General features: G+C 35.4%; 5 protein-coding genes across 5 annotated transcripts; 2 read left to right on the top strand and 3 right to left on the bottom strand.

The window, feature by feature from the left end:
• Positions 1 to 2,627: 2,627 nt before the first annotated feature.
• Positions 2,628 to 4,215, bottom strand: LOC123316809 (chitinase domain-containing protein 1). The gene is made up of 6 exons (XM_044903044.1): positions 3,831 to 4,215; positions 3,600 to 3,780; positions 3,347 to 3,550; positions 3,135 to 3,293; positions 2,859 to 3,081; positions 2,628 to 2,799 (listed from the first exon to the last, which is right to left on the bottom strand). The coding sequence occupies exons 1-6, from the start codon at positions 4,116 to 4,118 to the stop codon at positions 2,658 to 2,660; spliced, it is 1,197 nt and encodes a 398-aa protein (XP_044758979.1). The 5' UTR covers positions 4,119 to 4,215; the 3' UTR covers positions 2,628 to 2,657.
• A 288-nt stretch (positions 4,216 to 4,503) lies between these two features.
• On the top strand, positions 4,504 to 8,765 carry LOC123316389 (protein smoothened). The gene is made up of 6 exons (XM_044902445.1): positions 4,504 to 5,397; positions 5,461 to 5,880; positions 5,957 to 6,181; positions 6,239 to 6,440; positions 6,523 to 6,693; positions 6,845 to 8,765. Exons 1-6 carry the CDS (start codon positions 4,740 to 4,742, stop codon positions 8,145 to 8,147), a joined length of 2,979 nt encoding a protein of 992 aa, XP_044758380.1. The 5' UTR covers positions 4,504 to 4,739; the 3' UTR covers positions 8,148 to 8,765.
• LOC123316390 (pre-mRNA-processing factor 6) lies at positions 8,680 to 12,615 on the bottom strand. Its single transcript, XM_044902446.1, has 14 exons — positions 12,412 to 12,615; positions 12,298 to 12,357; positions 12,175 to 12,241; positions 11,918 to 12,117; positions 11,620 to 11,861; positions 11,425 to 11,507; positions 11,016 to 11,360; positions 10,636 to 10,951; positions 10,368 to 10,582; positions 10,019 to 10,195; positions 9,779 to 9,962; positions 9,528 to 9,724; positions 9,195 to 9,479; positions 8,680 to 9,139 (listed from the first exon to the last, which is right to left on the bottom strand). Exons 1-14 carry the CDS (start codon positions 12,504 to 12,506, stop codon positions 8,804 to 8,806), a joined length of 2,802 nt encoding a protein of 933 aa, XP_044758381.1. The 5' UTR covers positions 12,507 to 12,615; the 3' UTR covers positions 8,680 to 8,803.
• A 54-nt stretch (positions 12,616 to 12,669) lies between these two features.
• Positions 12,670 to 13,910, top strand: LOC123316397 (sesquipedalian-1). The gene is made up of 4 exons (XM_044902455.1): positions 12,670 to 12,924; positions 12,987 to 13,175; positions 13,399 to 13,518; positions 13,574 to 13,910. Exons 1-4 carry the CDS (start codon positions 12,720 to 12,722, stop codon positions 13,750 to 13,752), a joined length of 693 nt encoding a protein of 230 aa, XP_044758390.1. The 5' UTR covers positions 12,670 to 12,719; the 3' UTR covers positions 13,753 to 13,910.
• Positions 13,784 to 24,134, bottom strand: LOC123316796. Its single transcript, XM_044903026.1, has 13 exons — positions 23,781 to 24,134; positions 23,335 to 23,531; positions 23,082 to 23,245; positions 22,555 to 22,886; positions 21,837 to 22,272; positions 20,821 to 21,265; positions 20,360 to 20,379; positions 18,496 to 18,549; positions 17,135 to 17,348; positions 16,925 to 17,088; positions 16,477 to 16,808; positions 14,538 to 14,985; positions 13,784 to 14,347 (listed from the first exon to the last, which is right to left on the bottom strand). Exons 2-13 carry the CDS (start codon positions 23,529 to 23,531, stop codon positions 13,917 to 13,919), a joined length of 3,237 nt encoding a protein of 1,078 aa, XP_044758961.1. The 5' UTR covers positions 23,781 to 24,134; the 3' UTR covers positions 13,784 to 13,916.
• Positions 24,135 to 24,283: the final 149 nt, after the last annotated feature.

The following is a 24,283-nucleotide window of genomic DNA, read 5'->3' as shown; positions in this document are numbered from 1 at the left end:
TAAAGAAAAACGCTTTACAATTTTTACGATCATCAGTATAGAACCCTTCACACTTTACGATCCTCAAAAATAAACGCTTTATACTTTACGATTGTCAGTGAGGAACCCTTTGTAATAATGCACCCCCGTATCTCGATCAGTAGAAGAGCGGCTTTCCACTGATCATGGGGTGATTATTTTTAGATGTTAAATACACAAAAATTGAAGGCCCTCGAAAGGGGAAAAATAATGAGGATCCGGCCCGTCGCACGAAGGACAGGTCTTGAAGTTGAATATTATTATTTCTGGGGAGATGTTTAAATGAAACTCATGAAAAACTTTAACAATTAAATCTATTGGAAAAATAAAATTGGAACTTCTCCACAAATACGTACTCGGTCGAAGACGACCAACAAAAATCTTCAATTTCTTAACACATGCAAATAAGCGCAAAACAATAAAACATACTTTCATAACCAAAATCTTGGGTTAAAATACAACTTCCCAACTTAGCGCTCAATAATAAATCAATACTTTATCAATGAATTTTAGAGGAGCTTTCAAGACTCTGGACGAATAAAATTGGAACTTTCTACCTTTTCTGCGACTGCTGTTTGTCTGACGCTGCCGATGAAAACTTTTCGACACCAGACTTTACCCGCACTTATCGGCGAATTCTTTACACTTAACCGAACTTCCCGCACTTTTCCGTCGCAAACGTTTTTCGCTTTAAGTTTCCCTATCTAAAATTCCAACACAATTTTCTATCTGGTCTTACAACGAATCAAAATAGACGATCACTCCTCGAATGCTACTTTACTGATTTCCGATAAACTGACTTTAACTTCAAATTATTTCCAAATTTCTTCAACTACCAAATTCCTGATATTCCGGTTCTACTTGAACAAAATCAACAAAAACAAAGGACTGGACTTTTCTCTACACTGAACTTTTCCAAATATCTATGAGCCGACCGAGTCTCTGATTCTATTCCGTGATCTACCTAGACTTTTCTCTTACTTCGTGAAAACCTGATTATTCTAAGTCCCTATACTTCTTCCTTACTGACTGACTCTACAAAAGATTTATAACTTCTCTACTTATCCGTACCGACTCGAAGGGGTATATTTTCGATATTTTTCAGATCACGTCCCCGGACCGACTGACTAACTTTTTCCGATGTAATTTTTCCCCGGTCTTTCTCTCCCACCCTATGGGTGGTACCAAAACGTCCCAAAATTGAAATCATTGGACGATCATTCTTGCTGAGTTGAAAAAATCAGCGTTCCCAAGCTCGGCGGTCACAAGAAAATTTCGGCTACTTCGAATTCTGAGAACTGTTTCCTCTCAGGGTCTCCAGACTAATAAATCTTTCTTAATCTACATGACTGACCGTTTTCACCCGTCCTTATCTCCGGATATTGGAATCAATTACATAGGCCGACGATCGCCGGTTGCTCTCCGAAAACGTACATTGTATCAATATCTGCAGAATTTCTGACTGAGTGACACTAACTCTTTCAACTCTTATCGAGCTGGTTATTATTTAAATTCCCGCGACTTAATACCGTCTGATCTCAAGTGCCTCAAAGTATCGTATGTCCAACTAAAAACGCCTCTGCAGCTCGGCTGCAACAATGTATGAATGTTCCAGCGATACCTCGTTTCAATTATCCTAAATTAATTCGAGTTTCTTATTCCGATTTATTACACCTTCATACTTAACGATCGTGAAGAACTTTTCACATTTTACAACCATCATTCACGAACCCTTACACACATTATGATCGTCAGTTGAGAACCCTAGATTCTTTTCGATCGTCAAAGAAAGATGCTTTACACTTTACGATCGTCAGTGGAGAACCCTCCACACTTTCCGATCATCAATAAAGAATTCTTCATACTTCACGATCATCAAAAAGAAGAACGCTCTACACTTTACAACCATCAGTCAAGAACCCTTAACACTTTACTGACTGTACCACCGTCACAGTTCCAACCTCAGTGAAGAACTCTTCTCACTTTACGATCGTAAGTGATGATCGCTTCATACTTGACAATCGTTAAGAAGAACGGTCTACCTACACTTCAATTATGTCCATCTGTCAAGAACCCTTCACACTTTATGACAATCAGTCAAGAACCTTTCACACTTTATGACAATCAGTCAAGAACCCTTCACACTTTATGACAATCAGTCAAGAACCCTCCACATTTTACGACCGTCAGTGAAGAACCCTGAACCCTTCATACTTAACGATCGAAGCATTCATTCTTTACGACTATCAGTCAAAAACCCTCCTCACTTTCACAGAACACAGTTCTTGACTTACTTTATGCTCACTTAACAATAGTCAGTCGAAAACACTTCATACTTTACTTTACGATCGTCAATTAATGAAGAACGATTCACATTTTACGATTGTCAATGATGAACTCTTCACAGTCTTCACACTTCACGATCGTCAGTGGAGAACCTTGACACTTTATTCATGATTGTCAGCAGAGATTATCTTTTATTGTCAGTTCAAGCTCAGCGCTATCGTAGCATATAGGGTGTTCTTATTGAAAAATATATTGAATTAACTAGAACTAGACCAAAAAAAAAAATGTGTAAGGTTAACAAACTTGAAACTGAAAAATCAACATAACTAAAAAAATTTATTTTTCAATACATTTTATAACAAATCATAAAAATAATCAAGTCCTTGACCTAATTCCCAAATTGATAAACCAGTTTTGAGCTCCTTGGCCAGCTCAATTCTTGCTTCAATTGATTGCAGTGTTGGATAAAATACAAGGTATCTTTTACCTTCACTCCTGAGGAAATAGAAATCGTCAAACTAAATACAATAAGATTAGAAACTTATGGTGCATACTCGTAATCAAAATAATGCTCAGCATTGCTAGGGTCGAATTTCAATTCTCCATTGAATTTTTTAAGGGCATTCAGATATTCATGGGCCACAATGGGTCCACCTCCATTAACTGTGTACATATTCCCATAGAAATTGAGACCCAATAAAATTTTTGGCCGTTTATCGATATCTGATGTTAGTTGTTTCACACAATCTTCAATCCATGGCAGAGGTGCATTTGGTCCTGACAATAAAATTTCATAATGAACAAACGCCAAAAAAAAATGCCAAACCTACCTGGTCTGTATATTGTGGAAAAATCATAGGTCATTAGAGAAAAAGCTGTAACATGTTCATATAACTCATCAAAATGATTTTGAGTGAAAGTAAACTCTTTTCCTCTTTTTGGTGGTATCACCAAAATTGTATCAAGGCGTTGCAGCGCTAATTTGTCACCTAAAATGCTTGTTTCAATTTGATGAAAACATCGTAATGGAAAAATTACGAACCAATATTTTTGATAAAATCAATAATGAGATCATATTGGATTCTATTAGCTAAGGAGGCCCACAGTTCCAAAATATACCCATCGAAGTGCCACTTTTCACATGATTCCAAGAGCATATCCATAAATGCTTCACTTTCTGCTTTCTTAGCGATCAAGTTTATAAAATCTTGACCAGACCACCCTTCGAAGAGTATTCTAGGAACAACTAGAACGAAACTGATTGTTCATTATATTTTGAAATTATCGGAACATACTTTTCAACTTTCTTTGCCTTCCAGCATTTTTAACAGTTAATAGCCAGTCAAGATCAATATCGTGCGTGCCACCTAATTCATATTGAAGAGCCCCATTTTTCTTCACTTGAAGCCACACTGGACTAATGTGGGTGAATTTGTTACCAAAAATTTTAGCGACATCGTACCCATGGTTATTCCACTGAAATTCGAATGTTAGTGATGGAAAGCCGGGGCTCGATTAAAAATTACCGGTGTAACATAACCTAATACTATACCATCAAAGGAATATTCGTCAGTTTCTCGAAAATAGCCGCGATGGTTGCTTATTATATCTGAAGCCCATAATGGTCCATCGTTAACCAAATTTCTGTGAAAAACTGTTTCATTTAAAGGACCTTTAATAATATTGTTCTGAGGTTTGACATTTTTTTTCACTAGAGGCTTTTCTGTTGTTTGCTTTTTCTTCGATTTGGGGCTTAAAGTAGCATGTGTAATCATTAATAAAGCAGATAATATTAAAATATTCGCCCAATGCATTTTTTGTCTCCTTCTGTTTCATTTAAAAAGGGGTTCGATAGTTTAGTTTTTGATTTGATCTCGTAGAGGTTAATTTGTTGTCAAAATCGTTGATAAGGTAGGTTAGGTTCTAGTTGACGTTTATTCGAACCCAACCAGTAGCGTAGAATACCAATTTTCCTGCTGATGATTTAATTCATCCCAAATTTTTTTGTTACAAGTGACTAATAATCAGTTTATTTAAAGATTTGTCATATCTTCAAGTTGTTCTTAAGTGTGTGAGATAGCTAAAAAATTAAAGTACAAGCAATTATAAGAGGAAATCTCGTAGGTTTACTGGATTTAAGTCCGCCGCTGGACCATGTGGGTGGCCTGACACAAGCGCAAGTGCAGGTTTTTGTTGTTGTTACTTTCTTTTTTAATTGTGGGTGGTCGGTGATCCTCTTTCAGTTAATTTTGGTTCTTGATTTTTTTGTATTTAGAACCTTCCTTATATTATGTTCAACTTGATATTATGTGTGTTCTTCAGTGAAACAACCTGTGTGCTGTTTAAATTTTTATTTATTACAGCAATATGAGAAAGCAGTGAGATAAAGTGAAGATATTCGTTTCATTTCAATACCATTCACATTGGAAGACACGATGATGAAGTTACTTTGTTCAATTCTCTGTCTGTATATTTTCATTACAGATATATCGACTCATAAACTGCCTTTGACTATCACGAAACGTTCAAGGCAATCTTTTCCTTCTGAAAATAATGCTGTGATAGGTACATTTTCGTATATAAGACACAGAGAACCCAAGATAACAAAGTCTGATAGGTTCTTAGATCCCCATTATGACATGCCTTTGAAATATTGCCCTAGAGCTGCAAAATGTGAACCATTGAACTATACAACATGCCTTGGAGCTAAATTACCTTACAAATCTACAACTGTTAATTTGACCGATTTGGGAACCCAAGAGAAAATTCATGAACAGTTGCTCCTGCTCTATCAGTACCTGAGATATATTCCTAAATGTTGGGCTGTTATACAGCCTTTCTTGTGTGCTCTTTATATGCCAAATTGTCACGATGATAAAGTGAATCTGCCTTCAAGAGAAATGTGTGAGATTACTGTTGAACATTGCAAAATATTTTTGAACTCTTCAGTTTTTCCTGAGATTTTAAATTGTAATAATGACGAGTTATTTCCTTCGAAGTGTAAAAATGACGTCCATATGATGAAATTCAATACTACTGGGTATTGCATGGATCCTTTAATAAAAACTGATAAACAGGAATGGTATTACCGAGGTGAGTTAGAAGAATTCAGTACTTTTCATTCAAGAATTTGATGAACATGTTGATTTTTTTTAGGAATAGAGAATTGTGGTTTGAAATGTAAAGATTCATTCTACACAGAAACGGAACATCATCAGATCCATAAGCTGATTGCCTACTGTTCTACTGCTTGTATTTTATGTAATCTCTTCACTATTGTCACTTTCCTCATTGACTGGAACGCAGCTAACAAATATCCAGCTCTGGCTATATTTTATATAAATGTTTGTTTTTGCATTTCCTATATTGGCTGGTTTATGCAGTTCTTGAGCCCTGAAACCCGTGAAGATATCGTTTGTAAAAGAGATGGAACATTGCGGAAATCTGAGCCCAGTGCCAATGAAAACTTATCATGCGTAATGGTTTTTGTATTGGTTTATTATTTTGCCATGGCTGGTATGGTTTGGTTTGTGATTTTCTGTTACTCTTGGTATATGAGTTCTCTGCAGGCATTGGGTACGTAAAATTTCAATCTTTATTCTCAGAAATTGAGATTTGCATGTCGAACTTTACATGAATCATTTTTGTACAGGTAAAACTCAAGAGAAAATTCATAAGAAGAGAGCTTATTTCCATCTGGTAGCGTGGAGTTTACCTCTTATTCTAACAATTACGACCATGGCTATAGGTGAAATAGATGCTGATTATGTAACTGGAATATGTTTTGTTGGTTTCATAAATAAGGCTGCCAGAATAGGGCTTTTACTCACACCGTCAACTGCAGCTCTTCTGATTGGTGGTTACATCATTATTAGAGGTAATATACATACCAGGAATGATTTTGCAACAAATTACACTTAAATTTTTTTTCCAGGACTCATTCTTTTGGTTAAAGTAAGAGTGGAAAGCCAGGAAGTTATTTCCGAACATTCTAACAGCAAAATCAAATCTACAATTATAAGAATGTGCATATTTGCTACACTTTTAGTGATATTCTGCATCATAACCTTTTTTTATCATCATTATATCTATACCCATGGTGAGGAATGGGAAGAAAGTCTTAGTTCTTACATTATGTAAGTTTTTTAAGGATAATAGTTTCATATAATATAAAACTTTTTAAAATTTTTTAATATGCCTAATCATGTTATTTTTCAGGTGTAAATTGACGAGTTTCAGTTCAGATTATTCACATTGTAAGCAAGAAAATAGACCAAGTGTAGCTATGCTTCAATTGCAGTTGATTGCAGCCTTTGGTGTGGGTTTAGCGATGGCATCTTGGGTTTGGTGTGAAGCAACAATGCATGCTTGGGAGAGATACATAAGAAGGTAATTACTAAAATGGGTAAATTGGTTTTTTAACGATATATTGTGATTAATTAGATTTTTATTCATCCTAAACTTTCTTTCTCATTGAAAGATTGCAGAAAAATGGTGAAGCATCCCATCGGAAGTGTTCAAATTTGAATCTGATTTTCAGAAAATTTCACTGGGAGGAAGAGGTACCAATTAAACATCAAAAACATAAAGTGATCGCCAACGCTTTTGCCAAGAGGAAAAAGTATTACGAAGGAGCTAAAATATCGATAGAAGACCAAAACCATTCCGATCCTGTAGGACTGGATTTTGACCCCAATAGTGCATCTAGTAACGAGTTGAGTACATCGTGGGTGGAAAATTTGCGAAAATTGATTTATAGGAGGGGGGCAGTACCAAACCAGCCCGATTCAGAAGTCAGCGTAAGCTTGCGACATGTCAGTATAGAAAGTCGATGTAATTCGGGAGATAGCCAACTTTCTGTTCAAATAGCTGAGCTGAAGGCTGTTAAGAAGGTGAGAAATGGGAGTAGGTACAGGAGAGAGAAGAGACAAACGAGAAAATCCCGAAGTAGGCATTCAAGAAGGTCATCTAGGAGAAATTCGATGAACCAAGGCAGTCGTACGAGCTTAGACTCCCACATGGAGCTCATCAATGCTCTCACAAATACGGACAGTTGTAGGGGATTCCGCCCCAACCTTGGTCGGAGAACAGCAAATGCAGGTTTAGACGGCCAACAGTTATCCGACTTGTTCAACAATAGAAAGTTGAGGTCGCACGGTGGTAGAACTAGAAGTGGCAGCGAAGATGAAAATGTCTCCGTTACCATATCAGAAAGTAAATTCAATATGAGAGTCAGCAACACTAATAACTTAGATCTGAACGACAAGCTCATGATTCAGTCGTTACGACAACAAATCGGAGACATATCCTCCACTTCCATATCAGATGAATATTTACACAAGGATTACGGACAAGAAAAAACATATTGTCGTGACGTTGAAGTATTCGATCGCAAGAAAGAAATGAAGCAGATCGAATATACATCCAACTCTGATAACTCTGGATCCGAAAGCGATAATTCCTCCTGTCCGGAAATCAAGAACCTGGTCCAGAGTTCGGTCAACTCCGGTATGTCGGGAGGTGAAAAACTGAACCAATCCAGCAGGCAGTCGAGAAATTCACGAACGTCCACCGATGTTGCCGTGCAAACGAGCATCCAGAACCTGGACATTGACCACTCGGATAGGGAGGAAGATTTGAAACATAAGTATCACAAATCGAAGATTGTGAGAACACCGGATAAGAAGAAGTTTCAGAAAAGAAAGGACGAAGATATATATAAGGGTTCCAGGGATTACTGCAAAAATTGTGGCACTCCCGATGAGTGTGAACCTCTAAACGGGGATACAGATAAGGAAGATATAGGTGAGAAAAAGAAGAAAAAATACTCGAAAAAGAAATGAGTTTTACGAGATTACGAAGTAAGATTCTCACTTGGAAAATAGATCGTTTTAAGTTTTGAGATGCAAATAGTGTCCAATAAAAATACTCAGATCTTTTTACCTTAGCGAAACGTTCAATGAAGTGGTCTTAAAAATTTAAGATTTAGTTGAATAATTGCGATCAAATATTGATGTTTTTAATGCAATTTACGTGCCAAACAGTTTTTTTCTAATGACTATAATGATATTATTTTCGAATATTATTGATATCTACCTCTTGATATTTGAAAATTAATGCTCAAATATTTTTCTTTAAAATTTTGAAAGACTGATACATATTTATTTTGTAAAGAAACATTTTTGCAGCAAATTTAAACTTGTTGGGTATCATTATCCATGATCATCAATTCGTGATATTTTTATATTGAAAATAGGTACTTAAATCATGTAAATATTGTGTAAAAAGTTTTCATATACAATTCCTTAAGCTCTCTATAATTGAATAAACCGTTGAATTGCTCATTCAGGATTCGGTCCAATCAACTGGTTTAAATAAGTAAAAAAATATATATATTTTTGATGACATTTGTAAATAAATGTATATGTAATGACCTCTTACAATAAAACTTTTTTATTGAATTTTTTTATCTTTTATATTTTACGTTTATCAACAATAATTAAGTGGGTATTGGAACAGCTTTGGCTACAGCTTCAAGTAATTGTTCATTACTTAACCTAACATTCTTTATATCTTTTGAAATAGAGCACCAGAGTTCACCGTGATGTGGCTCAGTTGCGAGACATCTTTGTTTAACTTCTTGCTGCTGTTCCTTTGTGCCGTGGAGTTGCTCAAATCTGTACCAATATGCCCATGCGTCACCCAAGTCGGACTCAATTTTGAGGGTCCTCTGGAACCATTCTCGACACTTACCAATTTTTCTTTCGGCCCAGAATAGTTTGCTCACAGCTAATAGGACGTTGGGGTCATGCTCGCATTTTTTCAAGGCATCCACCTACAAAGAAGTATCAAAAAATGTCCTAGCGACCATATTTATCATGATAACATACCGATTTTGATTTTCTTTGGGCTCTGGCTTCCATAAAAATGGCTTCAGCCCATAAGACACCAGATGTTGGACATTCTTGTAGTGCTTTCGCCATCATAGAATTGGCAATGTCTTTCAAGTTCGCCCTCAATTCTACCCTGATCGCCTCCAGCCACAAAATATCATTTTTGGGGTTTTTCAATCTCGCCCTTTCCAAAACTGATCTGGCTTTGATCAACACTCCCCTCCTTTCCTCTAGTCTTGACAAAAGGACCCACAACGGAATGGAGTCTGGACATTTCTTAATCTGCAAAGAAGGGTTCAATTATGGAATTAAACCTTTAGTCAATCTTACCCCTGAATTGTATGAATCGAACGCTTTGGGTAGTTCATCCAGCTGCTCATGAATCTGCCCCATCATCATCCACAGTTTCGGGAAGTTGGGGAAAACTTTGAGAGCTTCATCAAGGAGTTTCAGGGCGGCAGATGTGTCATTTAGGGACCATTCGAGTTTTGCACTTTTCATCAACACCCTCGGCGTTGGAGCAGAACCTAAATGAAAAATTTAATTTGTCAAGTCTCCCTGACCTCATCGAAATAAGTTACCTCTGGCTTTAGCGAGAAGTTTTCTGGCTCTCTCATACTCGTGATTTTCTGATTCTAACTTCACAGCGGCCAACCAAATTTCTTCGCTGTTTGGATTCGCCTGAAACGCCAATGACAAGATTCCTCTAGCTGCTGGAACGTCACCGGCCAACCATTTACTTTTAGCACCCATCAACCACAGTACCTGGAAATTTTCTCATTTTAATTCACTTGAGATAACGATATTTTCGAATTACTCACCTCGTTCTTAGGGCAATGAGCCACCGCCCTCTGTAGTAAAGATTCCAAGGATTCTCTGGTACCATGGTTTTTCTCCAAGTATGCTGCTCGAAGCCATATCGACTTCTTTCCAGGGAACGCAGCCAGGGCATGGTTGTAAACTGCCCTGGCACACTCGTAGGCTGTTTGATTTACGCACTGAAAAAGCCATGAATTTAGAATGAACACATGTAGCGCACCCTAGAGTAATCTGAATAAAAAGTCGACTCAAAAGAAGCTGGTAAATTTCAAAAACCTCAAAATCTATGTCTATTTTGTGATAATTTTTTCAAAATGTAAGGGGTCACTAGGTTAACCTCAAACGACTCACATGTTCTGCATCTTCCATCCACGTGTGTTTTTGATCTTCCGGTTCTACCCCATAAGTGATGATAGTTTTGATGATAGCACGACAACAATGTATATGACCTCCCTTCTCGCTTTCAATCGCCTCTTTGAACCAGTGCTCTCGATTTATCTCAACACCATTCGCATTCAAAGAAGCAATGGCCCTTTCGATAATTTTTTCCACCATAGCGACATTACCTGAAACAGCCTTCTTATATTTAATCTATAAGTACAAGATGGGAACACTGTACCGTTAGCTTCTTCCAATTTAGCAGCAGTGGTCCAAATTTGTTTATCGGTAGGGATATTCTCACGAGCTTTGTTCAACACTTTCCTCGCATTTTCGTAAGTTTCAAGTCTTGCCAACGCCAACCAGAGCTCCACAGCAGTTGGACAACATTCTACAGCTCTGGATAGCAATATTCTGGCGTCTTCTGGATTTTCTAGTTCTACAGCAGCTTTCCACAATCTTACGGAGTTTGGAATATGTTCTAGTGCCTTTCGGAACACTCTGCGCTTGGCTTTGGTTTCCTCTTCAAGGTCAGCGGCTTTTATCCAAATTCTAACCTATAATTTAAAAATGGATTTGCTTATTTCAATCCTTCTATGTTTTATTATCGAAAATTCTTACAGAGGTGGGTATATGTCTTGCAGCTTGAGCGATTACTGCCTTAGATGTGTCGGGAGGATTTATTCTGGCTGCTTCTAACCATAAATCTTCACTGAGTGGATTGACCTCGCACCCCTTCATGATGAGGTTTCTCGCAGCTTGTACTTTTCCAGTGACTTCTTCCAAACGGGCACTAGCAATCCAAGCGGGTGGATGATTCGGATTTGTTTCTCTAACAGATTTCAGAAGAAGCCTTGCCTTTTTAATATCGTTGATATCGCCTCCATAGGTGGGAATCATTGATTGAAGATCTGTCAAGTAACCTTTAGGGTCGACAACAGTTTGCCCAGTAACCGAATCAGAAACCTATTGAAAAAGAAAACAAGAAAAATAACAATCTAGTGTTTATGGAATGTCGTTGCATTCATACCTGCGATAATTTAACATTCATTAATGTATTTCTAGCTTGTCCTATCCTTCTCAAGTCCATATCTCCAGTTGGTGTTAACATCCCTAGAAATACCATGAATTTAACAGTTTGACTTGAAAAGAGTTATATGAACTCATTATCAAGCACATAGTGGAAAATCTATATTATATAAGGATTATAACAATCAGAAGATACCTGGAGTGGCGACACCTGGTACCATACTTGCTAAGCCAGAGGATGGGTCCAAAGATGTGCCAACTTCTCCCCCCAAATTTCTAGAAAGCACGCTATCTGGAAGTGGCGTGAATTTTTCTGACCTTGGATTCCTCTCTTTCTTATTTCTAGCGTCACCTACTTCAGGTACATTTTTCCATTCATCTTCAGACACGTTTATCAAATCTCTCTTGAGATCAGAGAACTGTTGCTGGATTTTAGGTCTAAAATAACATGTTATTATTAGAATCCCCTTTCAAAATGATACCATGCTGGCTACCTTTCCTGACGATATCTTTCTAATTCTTCCCTCAATCTTTTCTCCCTGTATTCCTTTCTTTTCTCGTCCATCCTTTTGTCAATGGCCTCATAAATGGCATCTGCTTCAGCATCATCTTTATCATAAGGATCTTTAGAGAATAAAGAACCACCGTAACCACTGAATTCATCGTAGTTAGAATCATTCAAGTCTTCCTCCTCCTAAAAAAAAGTTTCAAAAATGTTTTGAAGTATTAAGTTATATATCAACAATCTTACTTCTTTTTCCTCTTCTTCGTCCTTTTTTTTTGTTCTCTTAGCTGCAGGTGGTGCATGGCGATCATCTCTGCAATAAGTTAATTTAAAACACCAGGCACTACTTCATATCGTGTAGATACTTACGACACATCATTAGCATCTCGAGCAGGACCAATATCAGAACGAGTTGTGAAACCTGTAGCTCTGAAATTTTTCAATGTTAATAGACAAAATAATTGAATTTTCCATAAAACTCACCCTCTGCCAACACCAGCTACATATCCTAACGGTGCTGGAACACCTAAAAAGTGCTTTTTATTTCTATTAACCAGAGCTTGAGGTGGAGCACTCATTTTAAACCTAGATCTTATTAATATTTGAACTTAACGATAACTTTTGAATCCGATATTTATATAAATTCGATTTGTTATGACAATTACTCAAAATCACATAACCTGAAAAATTTTCACTTTTTGAACTACTATGGCTACTATGACAGTAGACTGAAAACTGTGTAGATAATTTCCATTAATTTTTGGTTTATATTTCATAAATTATAATTAATTATGAAAATAAACGAGAAAAATCTTTGTGCTTACGCTGTTTCTGCTTCTCCAATCGACAAAGAAGGGTATCTGAGTAAAAAAGGTGAAGTTAACAAGTCATTCCAAAAAAGATATTTTGTGCTCAGGGGAAATTTACTATTTTATTTCGATAAAAAAAGTGATAAGGAACCAATTGGTGTGATAGTACTGGAAGGTTGTACGTTAGGTAGATATCATTGTTTAAAGTGAAATGTTTTCTTGATAGTAAATGCATAACATTGATTCTAGAATTGGTCGATGATGATGAGCCGTTCTGTTTCAAGATTGACTTTCATGGATCAAACAGTCGGAGCTATATTTTGGGTACTGAGTCTCAGGAATCCATGGAGCAATGGATGAAAGCCCTAGCATGTTCGAGTTATGATTATATGAAGTTAATGGTAGCAGAATTGCAAAGGCAGTTGGATGATATTGAAGGTTTAATTCAGTTCTTGTTTCTTATCGTAATGAACGTAATGTATCATGTTTCAGAATATTCCAATAACTGATAATCATTTAATCTCATTTGAATGTCAGTACTGCATTTGTCATACATGATATAGGACACAAATTTTATATTTACATGTTTTTTAACGTAATTTCATGAATAAGTAGATGAATATGCATTGCAATGGTCTGAGTACGTTTTATACTATTTTAGAGACTCCATTGAGCCCACCTCAACATAGCGATTCACCAAAACCACCCCCCAGACATCGCCATAATCCATTTGATAGAGTGGAGACTGTTAGTCACTATAACCTGCCTCCTAAGACAACAGGTAAAATTGAATTATTGAATGAACTCATTTTATTTTAAGTATATGAATTTGTTAGGAAAGCAAGAAATGAAAGTTACTAGTGATGGGACACTGCCTGGTACCTCGCATGTAAGAATTTCCTTCATAGAACTTCACAACTCTTATGGAAGGAAAATTATGATGGATTATAATATGTGGAAACACCAGAGAAGGCTAACAAATGATAAAGATGAAGTTAATTTGATCAGCTTTTAGGAACAAATAGAAAACAAATTATTTCACACAGTCTATTTATTATTATTTATTGTATATTAATAATTTGTTAATTACAGTTTTGTGTACATACATAGTTGGATAAAAAAGCTCATATAAATCATTGTCATCAGTTGAAAGAGAATAAAAATTGTAATTCAGTTGCTTTATCTTCTCTTCAACCCCAAATGATAACCATTTTCAGACGATAAAGTTATGTTGGATTTGCTAAGTCTTATCGGAATATCAGTTTTTTTGACTGGCACAATTTCAAAATGACTCAGAATGTGGAAGAACACAGCTTTCAATTCTAAAAGCGCAAATCTGGAACCTATGCAGTTCCTTGGACCTACACCGAAAGGTAAATAGGTATAAGGGTTGATGTTTTTTCGGTTCTCTGGGGAGAACCGTTCAGGATCGAATTTTTCGGGATTCTCGTAATACTTTGGATCGTAATGGATTGCTATGATTGGAATGAGAGCGACGTCACCCACTTCCAAGTGAACAGGTTTTTCCTCCGGATTTTCTGGGCTTATCGTATAGGGTTTTGTTACCGCTCTGTCTGTAGCTATGTTCACTGGCCATTTTCTCAGGGTTTCTGTAAGAAGAATAGTTGTGAAACAAATATACACAAACCGTAGACTGGTTTCGGGACTATTGTCCCTCATCAGTACAGTGCAGTGTAACACATCTCAACCGGAGGATGGAGGCCCGACGGGCAGAGACATGACAAAGTGATTTGATTAGAAAATGTTGATATTATAATGAACTGGCTTTATAAGACTTACCGCAAACTACCATGTCTAGGTACGTCATGTTGGCAATGGATTCATAAGTTGCCGCACCATGTTTTTGAATATTCTCGTCAATCTCTGCAATAAGCTTGGACTGGACGTCCGGATTTGTGGCCAACTCGTGTGCCATGAAGCACATAGCTGTAGAAACTGTTTCGAAGCCGCCAAAGAAGAAAATAAACACTTGCGAAGCTATATCGGTGTCCGTTAAGTCTTGTTTGATTTCTTTCGCTTCTAAATGTTCGGTCACCGCCGCGAATCCAGCTTCTTTTGTCTCTTGAACGGCAGTTTTCTCCCTTGACAAACCTTTTTTGGCATCAAGTAGCAGCCCGAGCATGTCTGATCTTCTGATGTTCTGCTCCTCTCTCATTTTTATTGTGTCTCTGACAATACCCAGAAAAAAGTTTTTGGTTTTTTGCCCGAACAGTTCTAGCCTCAGAAACTACAAAACAGAAAGTGATTTACTTCGTCTCATGGATAATATAACACAGGCCAAGCAAAATGAAAAAAAAAAATTTGGTGCCGGAAATCTAACATCTGATTTTAGATGTTATTTTTAATGTGCTGATTCCAAAAATGCCATCAGATTTTTTCTATCAGCTCTAGTTTTTGAGATACACGTAACAGGTTAAATGGTATATTTTTTTCTGATAAAGGACAACAAATAAAGAGATAAATATGTACTTAATCAAATATGGCTCAATTCCTATTGGTCATTCTACTACCATGAAGGAAGATTATGAAACAATAGCATTAGTTTTGAGAAAAATTAAATACGAAGAACATCAGTGGTCAATTTGTGTTGATTTAAAAATGATTAACTCCCTCCTTGGACAGCAGAGTGGTTATACAAAATATCCTTGTTTTTTGTGCCTTTGGGACAGCAGAGCTAAAAATGAGCATTGGGTTAACAAAAATTGGCCTTCAAGAGATGTCATGATTCAAGGAATACAAAACGTGATCAACGAACCTTTGGTTTCAAGAGAAAAAATCTTACTTCCGCCCTTGCATATCAAGCTAGGCCTAATGAAGCAATTTGTGAAGGCTTTAAATCGAGATGGAAATTGTTTTGGGTATTTGTCACGTAAATTTCCTGGCATTAGCACGGAAAAACTAAAAGCTGGTATATTTGATGGTCCCCAAATAAAGCAACTTGTTAAAGATCCACAATTCACCAAATCAATGAACGAGACTGAATCTAACGCTTGGAGTTCATTTGTTCAAGTAGTACAAAATTTTCTTGGCAATCATAAAGCAGAGAATTATGTAGAATTAGTGGAAACTATGCTTTCAAATTTTAATATTCTCGGCTGTAACATGAGTATAAAAGTTCCACTACCTCCACAGCCACCTAGATCGTTTTCCAAAAAACTTAGGTGATTGTAGTGAAGAACAAGGGGAAAGATTCCATCAGGATATTAAAACTATGGAAGATCGTTATCAAGGACGATGGGATAGCCACATGATGGCGGATGACTACTGCTGGAGCCTTCAGCGAGACTGATGCCTAGTAAACTCCATTCTAGAAAATCGTATAAAAGAAAATTTTTATGTGATTAGTGACTAATGTAATTATGTAAATTAAGTTTTTGCAATAAATACTTAAATCCATGTGTCTTTGTTTTTTTTTTTAACTGTCAATAGTAATATTATATATTAAAACAGTTATAACATAAATTGAATACACAATTTTTTTAAAAAATCTCAAAAACTAGATCTGATAGACAAAATCTGAGAACTTTTTCACATTCTGCATCCAAAAATTACTCAGGAACAGTTAAAAAATCGCAGGCACCAAAATGTGTGTTGGCCTGTGTAATTCATCGCTGATGGGTGGAAGACATGGTGGAAGAAAACCTTGTTTCTGTTCGAATATTTTTCAGTATTTTGAATGCGATGAGAAACATAGAACGGAAACGATTTCCATACTCACTCTTGCTATTGTTGGTGATATTTGGAAGAAGAAAAAAACAAATTTTTTCCATGAAGTTGAAAAGTCGCTCAATTCCCTACCCAACACATAAAAATCATTTTCCCTGTCGGTTAAGGAATCTACTTCTAGCCCAAATGCTGTACTGGCTATGACGTCGTTTGTGTATCTGGTAAAGGCATCTTTGAATTCGACTTCGACAATATTCTTGTTCATTTTAACGAAATATTCAGCGAAAGTTTTAGCATTATTAGATATGAGTGTAAACATGGCCTTCATTTTGCTTGCGGTGAACGAAGGACTCAACGTAGATCGCATGTTCTTCCATTCTTGGTCTGAAAAAAAGGCATTTTTGGAAAAATTCTATCTCTGAAATCCTGATTCATTTCAAATATAGATTATTCTGCCTGGTGTACAATTGAAAACATTCCAAACGACAGTTAAATCTTACCTTTCAACATAAGTAGGTTTTTGGACAAAAGGTCTTCAACACCATCCGGCAAAAGTACTTTGTGGTTCAAAAAGTGATCGAAATCTTTGACACAGATCTGCTTGATGAGTTCTGGAGATTTAACGACTAGAATTGGCTGCATAAACTGTAAAATGCCCAAAAATCTGAACGGGAAATTATTGACACTTTTTATAAGTTTTGGAATCTCACCTAACATCGGAAATCTTATTGTACATCCGTTTGATCGTATCTGACATATTCTCTTTGCCGAAGATCAAGTGAATACCTTCACCCACTATCGGCATCGACATTTTTGATGGTACATTTCTGCTCGGCCAGTAGGTGTAGGGTTTGATGATGAGAAAATATATTAGGATGCACGCAATCGGATACAGCCAAAACATCTGAAAAATGCAAATGTACAGGGTGGGCAAATTTCGATGTTTTAGCACTACAGCTTTTAAACCAGAGGAGATAGACAAAATCTGATACCCCATTCTCGTTCTCTTTTTCTGAGAAACTAACAAGAGTAGTAGGCATTTTAGGCCACCTTCTTTTGTTTAGGAGTTATAAGCGAAAATTGGAAAAATGGCGATTTAGAAATAAATTTATATCTCCGCTAATACTGATGATAGAGCTCTGAAATTGAAACATTATACAGGCACTTTTTTACGTAGAATCCAGTGGCGTGCTCGCCTTTTTAGCAGGATTTTCAATTACGGAGCTATGACCCAAAGGTATGTTTTTTTAAATGGGAACAATAGTTTTATGTGCAATTTTTTGAAAGCTTAATTTTTACTGATTCCAAAAATATATAACATCATATGGTTTGCATCAATATAAATAATAGAAAATGGTCAAAAACATTTTTTCCCAATATTTCTATGGTTTCAACTTTAGACGACCACAGAAAAATAGAGTTTCCTATAACAAAAGCAGTCTCCTTCCGGCAATGTCATTCTTTCTATGCTTTTTCAAAATTTCCACAAAATTTGAATCCAGATATATTTCATGAATTTTCATAATAAAGAAAGGACTTATAGAAGGAGACACTGGTAATCATACGATGCTTCATTTTTCTATGCTCATCAAAAATTGAAACCATAGAAATATTGAGAAAAAAGGTTTTTGACCATTTTCTATTATTTATAATGATACAAACCCTATGATGTTATATATTTTTGAAATCAGTAAAAATTAAGCTTTCAAAAAATTGCACAGAAACCTAGTGTTCCCATTTAAAAAAACATAACTTTGTGTCATAGCTTCGTAATTAAAAATCCTGCTAAAAAGGCGAGCACGCCACTGAATTCTACGTAAAAAAGTGCCTGGGTAATGTTTCAATTTCAGAGCTCTATCATCAGTATTGGCGGAGATATAAATTTATTTCGAAATCGCCATTTTTCCAATTTTTGCTTATAACTCGAAAACAAAAAAAAATGGCCAAAAATGACTACTACTATTGTTAGTTTCTCAGAAAAAGATAACGAGAATGGGGTATCAGATTTTGTGTATCTCCTCTGATTTAAAAACTGTAGTGCTAAAACATCGAAATTTGCCCACCCTGTACATCCATTTCATAACAAATATTTGAACGCGATCAAGAAACTTAGGTATACTTTTTGCTGTACGAGGCACCGTTTCCGGTTAATAAAATAAAACACATTCTCATGTATGAAGAAGTCGCCAAAATTTGATATATCAAAAATAGTCTCATTATTATTATGTACCTACCATATCAAACTTTGGCGATTTCTTCATGTATGAGAATGTGTTTTATTTTTTTAACCGAAAACGGTGCCTCGCAAAGAAAAACGTCAAGAGACCGAATTTGCTCCAAATTGAATAAGGATTTAAATAGTAATTTTTATTTTCGGAAAAACCAGTGGCGTATCATTTTTTTATTTGAAAATATTCAGTCTCGCTGCAGTACGGACGCCACTGGTAGAATAGAAAAGAAATGATATTATGCAAAAAGTGCTCCTTGAGGCTCAAAACCTATGTCTCAAATTTCATAAAAATATTTCAAGCAGTGTGAAAGTTATTAATAAAAAACATTTTTTTTTCTATAATTTTAACACCCCGTATCTCGGAGAGGAAGCATTTCTCGACATATGTTTATAAGACAAACTAGGGCTTATTTTTGATCTAGAATACGTGGTTAAAATTTCTTGGTTACCACCCTGTATATTTTAATTTTCAACTCAATCCCAAAAATGTTGCTTCAAACATAATAAGAAACCTGTTCTTCATACTCGGGTAAGACAGCAAGGAGGGACTGATGTATGGTATAGAAATATTTTGTTTGCGATTGAGAAAAAGTTTTAGGAAAGATCATTCGATAGATGATCATATAGAATATAGATAATCATCTAATATATTTTCATTTGGGTTAGAATAGAGGCGAATTACAATGATTTACAAGGAAGTTATACAGGGTGTGAATCTTTTACTCGTACAACTATTTTAACAGACACTTGAGGTCAAAAAAACATTTTTTATACCATTCTTTTCGATTTGGCCCTGATAAAAAGATATAGCCATTTTAAGGTTTCATAATGAGCTGTGCCACTCCTGGATGTTTCCAGGAGTGACATAAAGTGACATAAAAGATATATTCTGACGGTAATGTTGTGTTCAACATTACCGTCAGAATATATCTTTTAAACTTATCTTATTCCGTTAAAGCACCCAATTTTTAAAATTACACAGATACTTTTTAATTTTTGAACATCAAATTACTCGCAAAACGGCGCATTATACGAGAAAATTTGAAGAATACTTTTATTTTAAAAAACGTTCAAATACTCATTAGATAGCATCCAACTTAATTTCAAGAGTTGGGTTCGTTGAATTTTTGGCATTTTTATGGTACGTAATGGTCCTAAATGAGAAATCTGGAAGACGTGGGTGATTTCTTGTGTTCGAAAAAGTTTAATTTTTATTATGTAGAATTACCTCTAGTATTACCTATATCTTTTAGTCGTTCATCGTTTCGTGAGAAATAACGTTTGTAGAAAAATCGTTCGGACAACTTTTTTGTTTGACGAAAAGTATAATGAATAAATGGGTACCTACCTCTCATTCAATTTTTAAACTGCCTGAATTTATTGTGTTCATTCAGGTTCTTTCATTTACTAATTAATTAATGCTCGTTAAATATCTTTCCAACGAACGTAATAAGGATTCGGTATTTGGTACGCATGTGTAACTTTGATACCCTTTAAGAATGGTCATAAAAAAATTAAGATTGATATTTAAAAAATTATGAATGATATCATATCTCAAATTTGGTATCCGCTGTTTAACATTTTGATTCACTGAATTTATTCCAAGTATTTCTACAGAGATTTCCATTTAGAATTATGCATTGTTATTTACTTTTTCAATGTCGGTTTACGTGGGAAAGGTTCTTTGATTATTAGAAAAAATTACCTTTCAAATCAGCATCCGCACTTCGGAAAATCGAATTCTGTTCTTTACTATGGGAATTCTCAAAGTAGTGAATTAAATGAAAACACCTCCAGTGAGAATTATTTAATGTCCTATTGTCACAGATACGAATATAACTTATCCTAGCTGCAAACAACTGTTTCAATGAATAATTTTGAGGATGTTCGTGCTTTTTCAAGGCCGTAATCGTTTTCCCCACTTAAAAATATTATGGAGTCTGTTTATGAAGTGTTATTAATAGACATATCTATTGAAGATTGAATAGATATCGCACTTGATACACAATGTGCATTTCAATTTGATTGCACCTCTTGATTATCATCACCTTCTTCTGAATCATAATGATTATATCATACATATAGTGTATGTTTTAATGTTTTACTCTATAGGTTGATTTGATCCTGAACTGAGAGGAAATCTTCATGAACTTTTGTCCTCTTTACTATTTATCCCCAAAATTCCTCCTCTTGAATTCAAGTGGAAACCCTTTTTCTGCTGTCAACGTAACCACTGTCCTCTTCAACTTCAAAGGAATTTCAGTCTCTTCAGTTGGCACTATTTCGAAATGGCTCAATAGGTAAAAGAATAGAACCTTAACTTTAAGGAGCGCCAATCTCAAACCAATGCAATTTCTGGGGCCAACTCCGAAGGGCAGATATGCGTAAGGATTGATATTTTTCCTGTTCGATGGTGAAAATCGTTCAGGATCGAAGATGTCTGGGTTTTTGTAATACTTGGGATCCCGATGGAGACCATAAATTGGAATTATAATCCTGCTTCCTTCTTCCATAAGCAGTGGTTTTTCGTTTGGAGATTCTGGTTCGATGGTGAAAGAAGTCGTTACTTTTCTATCGGTGTGGGCGATGCTGGGCCATTTACGGAGGGTTTCTAAAAGAAATGGGAGCTTTGTTAATTCGTAGCAAATACAAGAAATGGGGTGATTGATAGATCAAATGTTTCCTTCTATCAAATATGGGAAAAAGTATGGAACATACTTTCATAATACGTTTTTCCAATTTTATTTTATCCATTATCATTATTTCCAATTACACATCTGGATTTTTTTATAAGCTTATAAACACACCCTCTGAATCTTGACGACCGCCTACCCTGTACTGACTATCTACGTCTTTTCGAACATAGGCGTACCCAGACATCAAATATGCATGTTATTTGAAAAAATTTTCAGTTATCAAAAGTAATGATCTGAAATTATCTTTAGGCCCATCTACGTTTTTCTGTTTCAAAATAAAATGAACAAATGCTATTATGAGACTTTCACGAGACTAGAGGTCAAAGAATTTTTTTCTGTAATATAAGCTTGAAATGGGATGAAACTATAGGAACTATGAGTATATTCACTTCATGTCATATTGGCCAACAAAGACTAGAATTGGTTTAGAATACATCACTACCTTTCAGTAAAAGAAATATGCTGCAAAAGAGCCAAATGATTCACCTGAAACTACCATATCTAAATAAGCCATATTGGAGATTGTTTCATAGCTAGGCACACCATTCTCAGGCCTATTTCTATCAATTTCCTCGATCAACCTCATCTGGATTTCTGGATTGATCGCCAGTTCGTAAGCCATGAAACACATTGTGGTCGATGAAGTATCATATCCTCCCAACAAGAAGAGGAACAGATTAGCTGCTATTTCTTCATCAGTTAAATATTTTTCTGGGAGTTTTTCATCTCCCGCCAATAAAGATTTTCTCTCGAATTGTTCGTCTTCTTTTTCACTTTTTTTCGACTTTTTTCTGGATTCCATGAGAATTCCTAGTACGTCTTGTCTTTCTATGTTTTTCGCTTCGCGTAGCTTGATTGTTTCATCGACTAGGTTCACGAAAAATTTTCTGGTATTTTGTCCATAAAGGTTGATGTTCAGGTACTGAAAATGAAGTTTTCTCAAAGAATTCGACTAATATGTCTGTTCAAGTGGACTCCTAAATCGAGAATGGTTCATTTGGACAGAAATTAATTATTTTCAATGTTTTTTTTTGATAGCATCTTGTGTTCAATTCAACAATGATTGAATATTCAAAGTTAAAATATTTATGTCCACTGTTTCTCGATTCAGTAATCCTAGAGAGAATTGAATTTTAGAAAGAAAAACACATCAAATTTTTCGAAATATACGTTAAATTTTTAATATTAGGAAACAATATCCTACCCCTGCGATTTTCGAGGACAGGTTGAACATTAGGATTACGAATATCTTCCATGGATCTGAAAAATCACTACTCTTTTTGCCCATCAGGTAAAAATCATTGTTCTCGTCAGTGAAAGAGTTCACTTCTAAGCCATATATGGCGTTGGCTATGGCATCATTGCTGAATCTTGTGAAAGCATCCTTCACTTCCACCTTTAACTTCTCCTCTCCTTTCCTCAGAAAGAAATCTACTGTTTTCTGAGCATTGGCACATAATAAGAGGTGTATTGCTCTCATTTTACTACTGGTGAAAGACGGACTAAGAAGACGACGAAAATCTTTCCAAAGTTGCCCTGCAATATAGGAACATATACAGAAATATTGGTTTCAAACAAAAAAAAGTAAGAAAAAAGTAAGAAATAGATATAAACAGACATTTGGGCAAAATGATAAAGATCTCGTCGATTTAGAAAAGATCCGCCACTTTAACAGACTAATTCAAGGTCTTAACCTCAGTCCTCAACATAAGCGGTCTTAAGTTAACTCACCTTTGAGTGCTAGAAGATTTTTGGACATCAGAGGATCTGTACAGTCTGGGGTTAGAGCTTGACGATTCAAAACATTGTTGGAATTCTTCACACATATATCTTTAATTAGTTCTGGCGATTTCAACACCAGGGCAGGAATTTGGAAGAGGTAAATCCCTGAGTACCTGAATGTTTTCGGTTATATGAATCATAGAAGAATTTTTGTGAGATGAAATAATCGACAAACTAAGAATTCGCCTTCATTTATACCCACCTCCCATTTGGGACTCTATTGTATATTCTCTCCACGAATTCAGTAGAGCAATCTTTGCCAAGCATATTGAGATAATGTTCTCCTAATATAGGTGTAATTTTTCCCGTTGGCACGTTCCTCACATTCCAGTAATTTCTCGGTTTTATTATAAAATAATAAATAAAGATAGTACCGATAATGACTATTAAGGCAATCATCTGAAAATTAAAAAAAGCAATATATCTTTTTGAATTACTCATATGATATTACATTCGCACCAAAAGAATATATTAGGTAGACATGAAGATTCAAGTTTAGAAAAAAGAGTTATTGGTAGATACATTAATTTACGATAATCTACTAGTTCATAGCTATTTCTCTTCTTGTTCAATTTTTCATTTGATTTGTTATGTTTTGTCTAATGAAATTATCTTTCAGGTAGAAAGATGAATGAAAAATTATTTTACCTTCTGTATTCTCTAGTTCCAATATAAAATACACTCTTTCCTTCTGATCACTGGATTACACAATAGCACAATTGAACCACTGTTGATTTATACATATACTTCTTTGTATATTACCCAAATCATTAAAAACCTATTCGAATCGAAATAATATATTTGAAGAGTGGGATATTTATACGAGTTTTGTTAATTATCTATCCTTATCTGAGGAGAAACATTAGTGGAATATTTGATTAATGTACCTAAATGATATCCTTTGATTTTTAATTACAAAAGGTAAATTCTCAACAGGCTTCTTCCTGAAAAACGTTCGAATGAATCGAAACAAAAGTTTCTTTTTTCAATGTCTTACGTATTCGTCATTTAAAAACAATAGTTGTAAGAAGAATGTTAGATAGACCAATGTGATCAGAAAGGAATAATTCAAAATATTTTTGTTTTTTTTCATGCATGCAAAAACATGTAAATAAGCAAATTTATTCCAAGAATTCTTATTTAACCTTTGT

The sequence above is a fragment of the Coccinella septempunctata genome, chromosome 7, assembly GCF_907165205.1.
Source record: "Coccinella septempunctata chromosome 7, icCocSept1.1, whole genome shotgun sequence".
NCBI lineage: Eukaryota > Metazoa > Arthropoda > Insecta > Coleoptera > Coccinellidae > Coccinella > Coccinella septempunctata.
The sequence above is the reverse complement of the archived record's forward strand: the minus strand, read 5'-3'. Positions and strand labels throughout refer to the sequence as shown.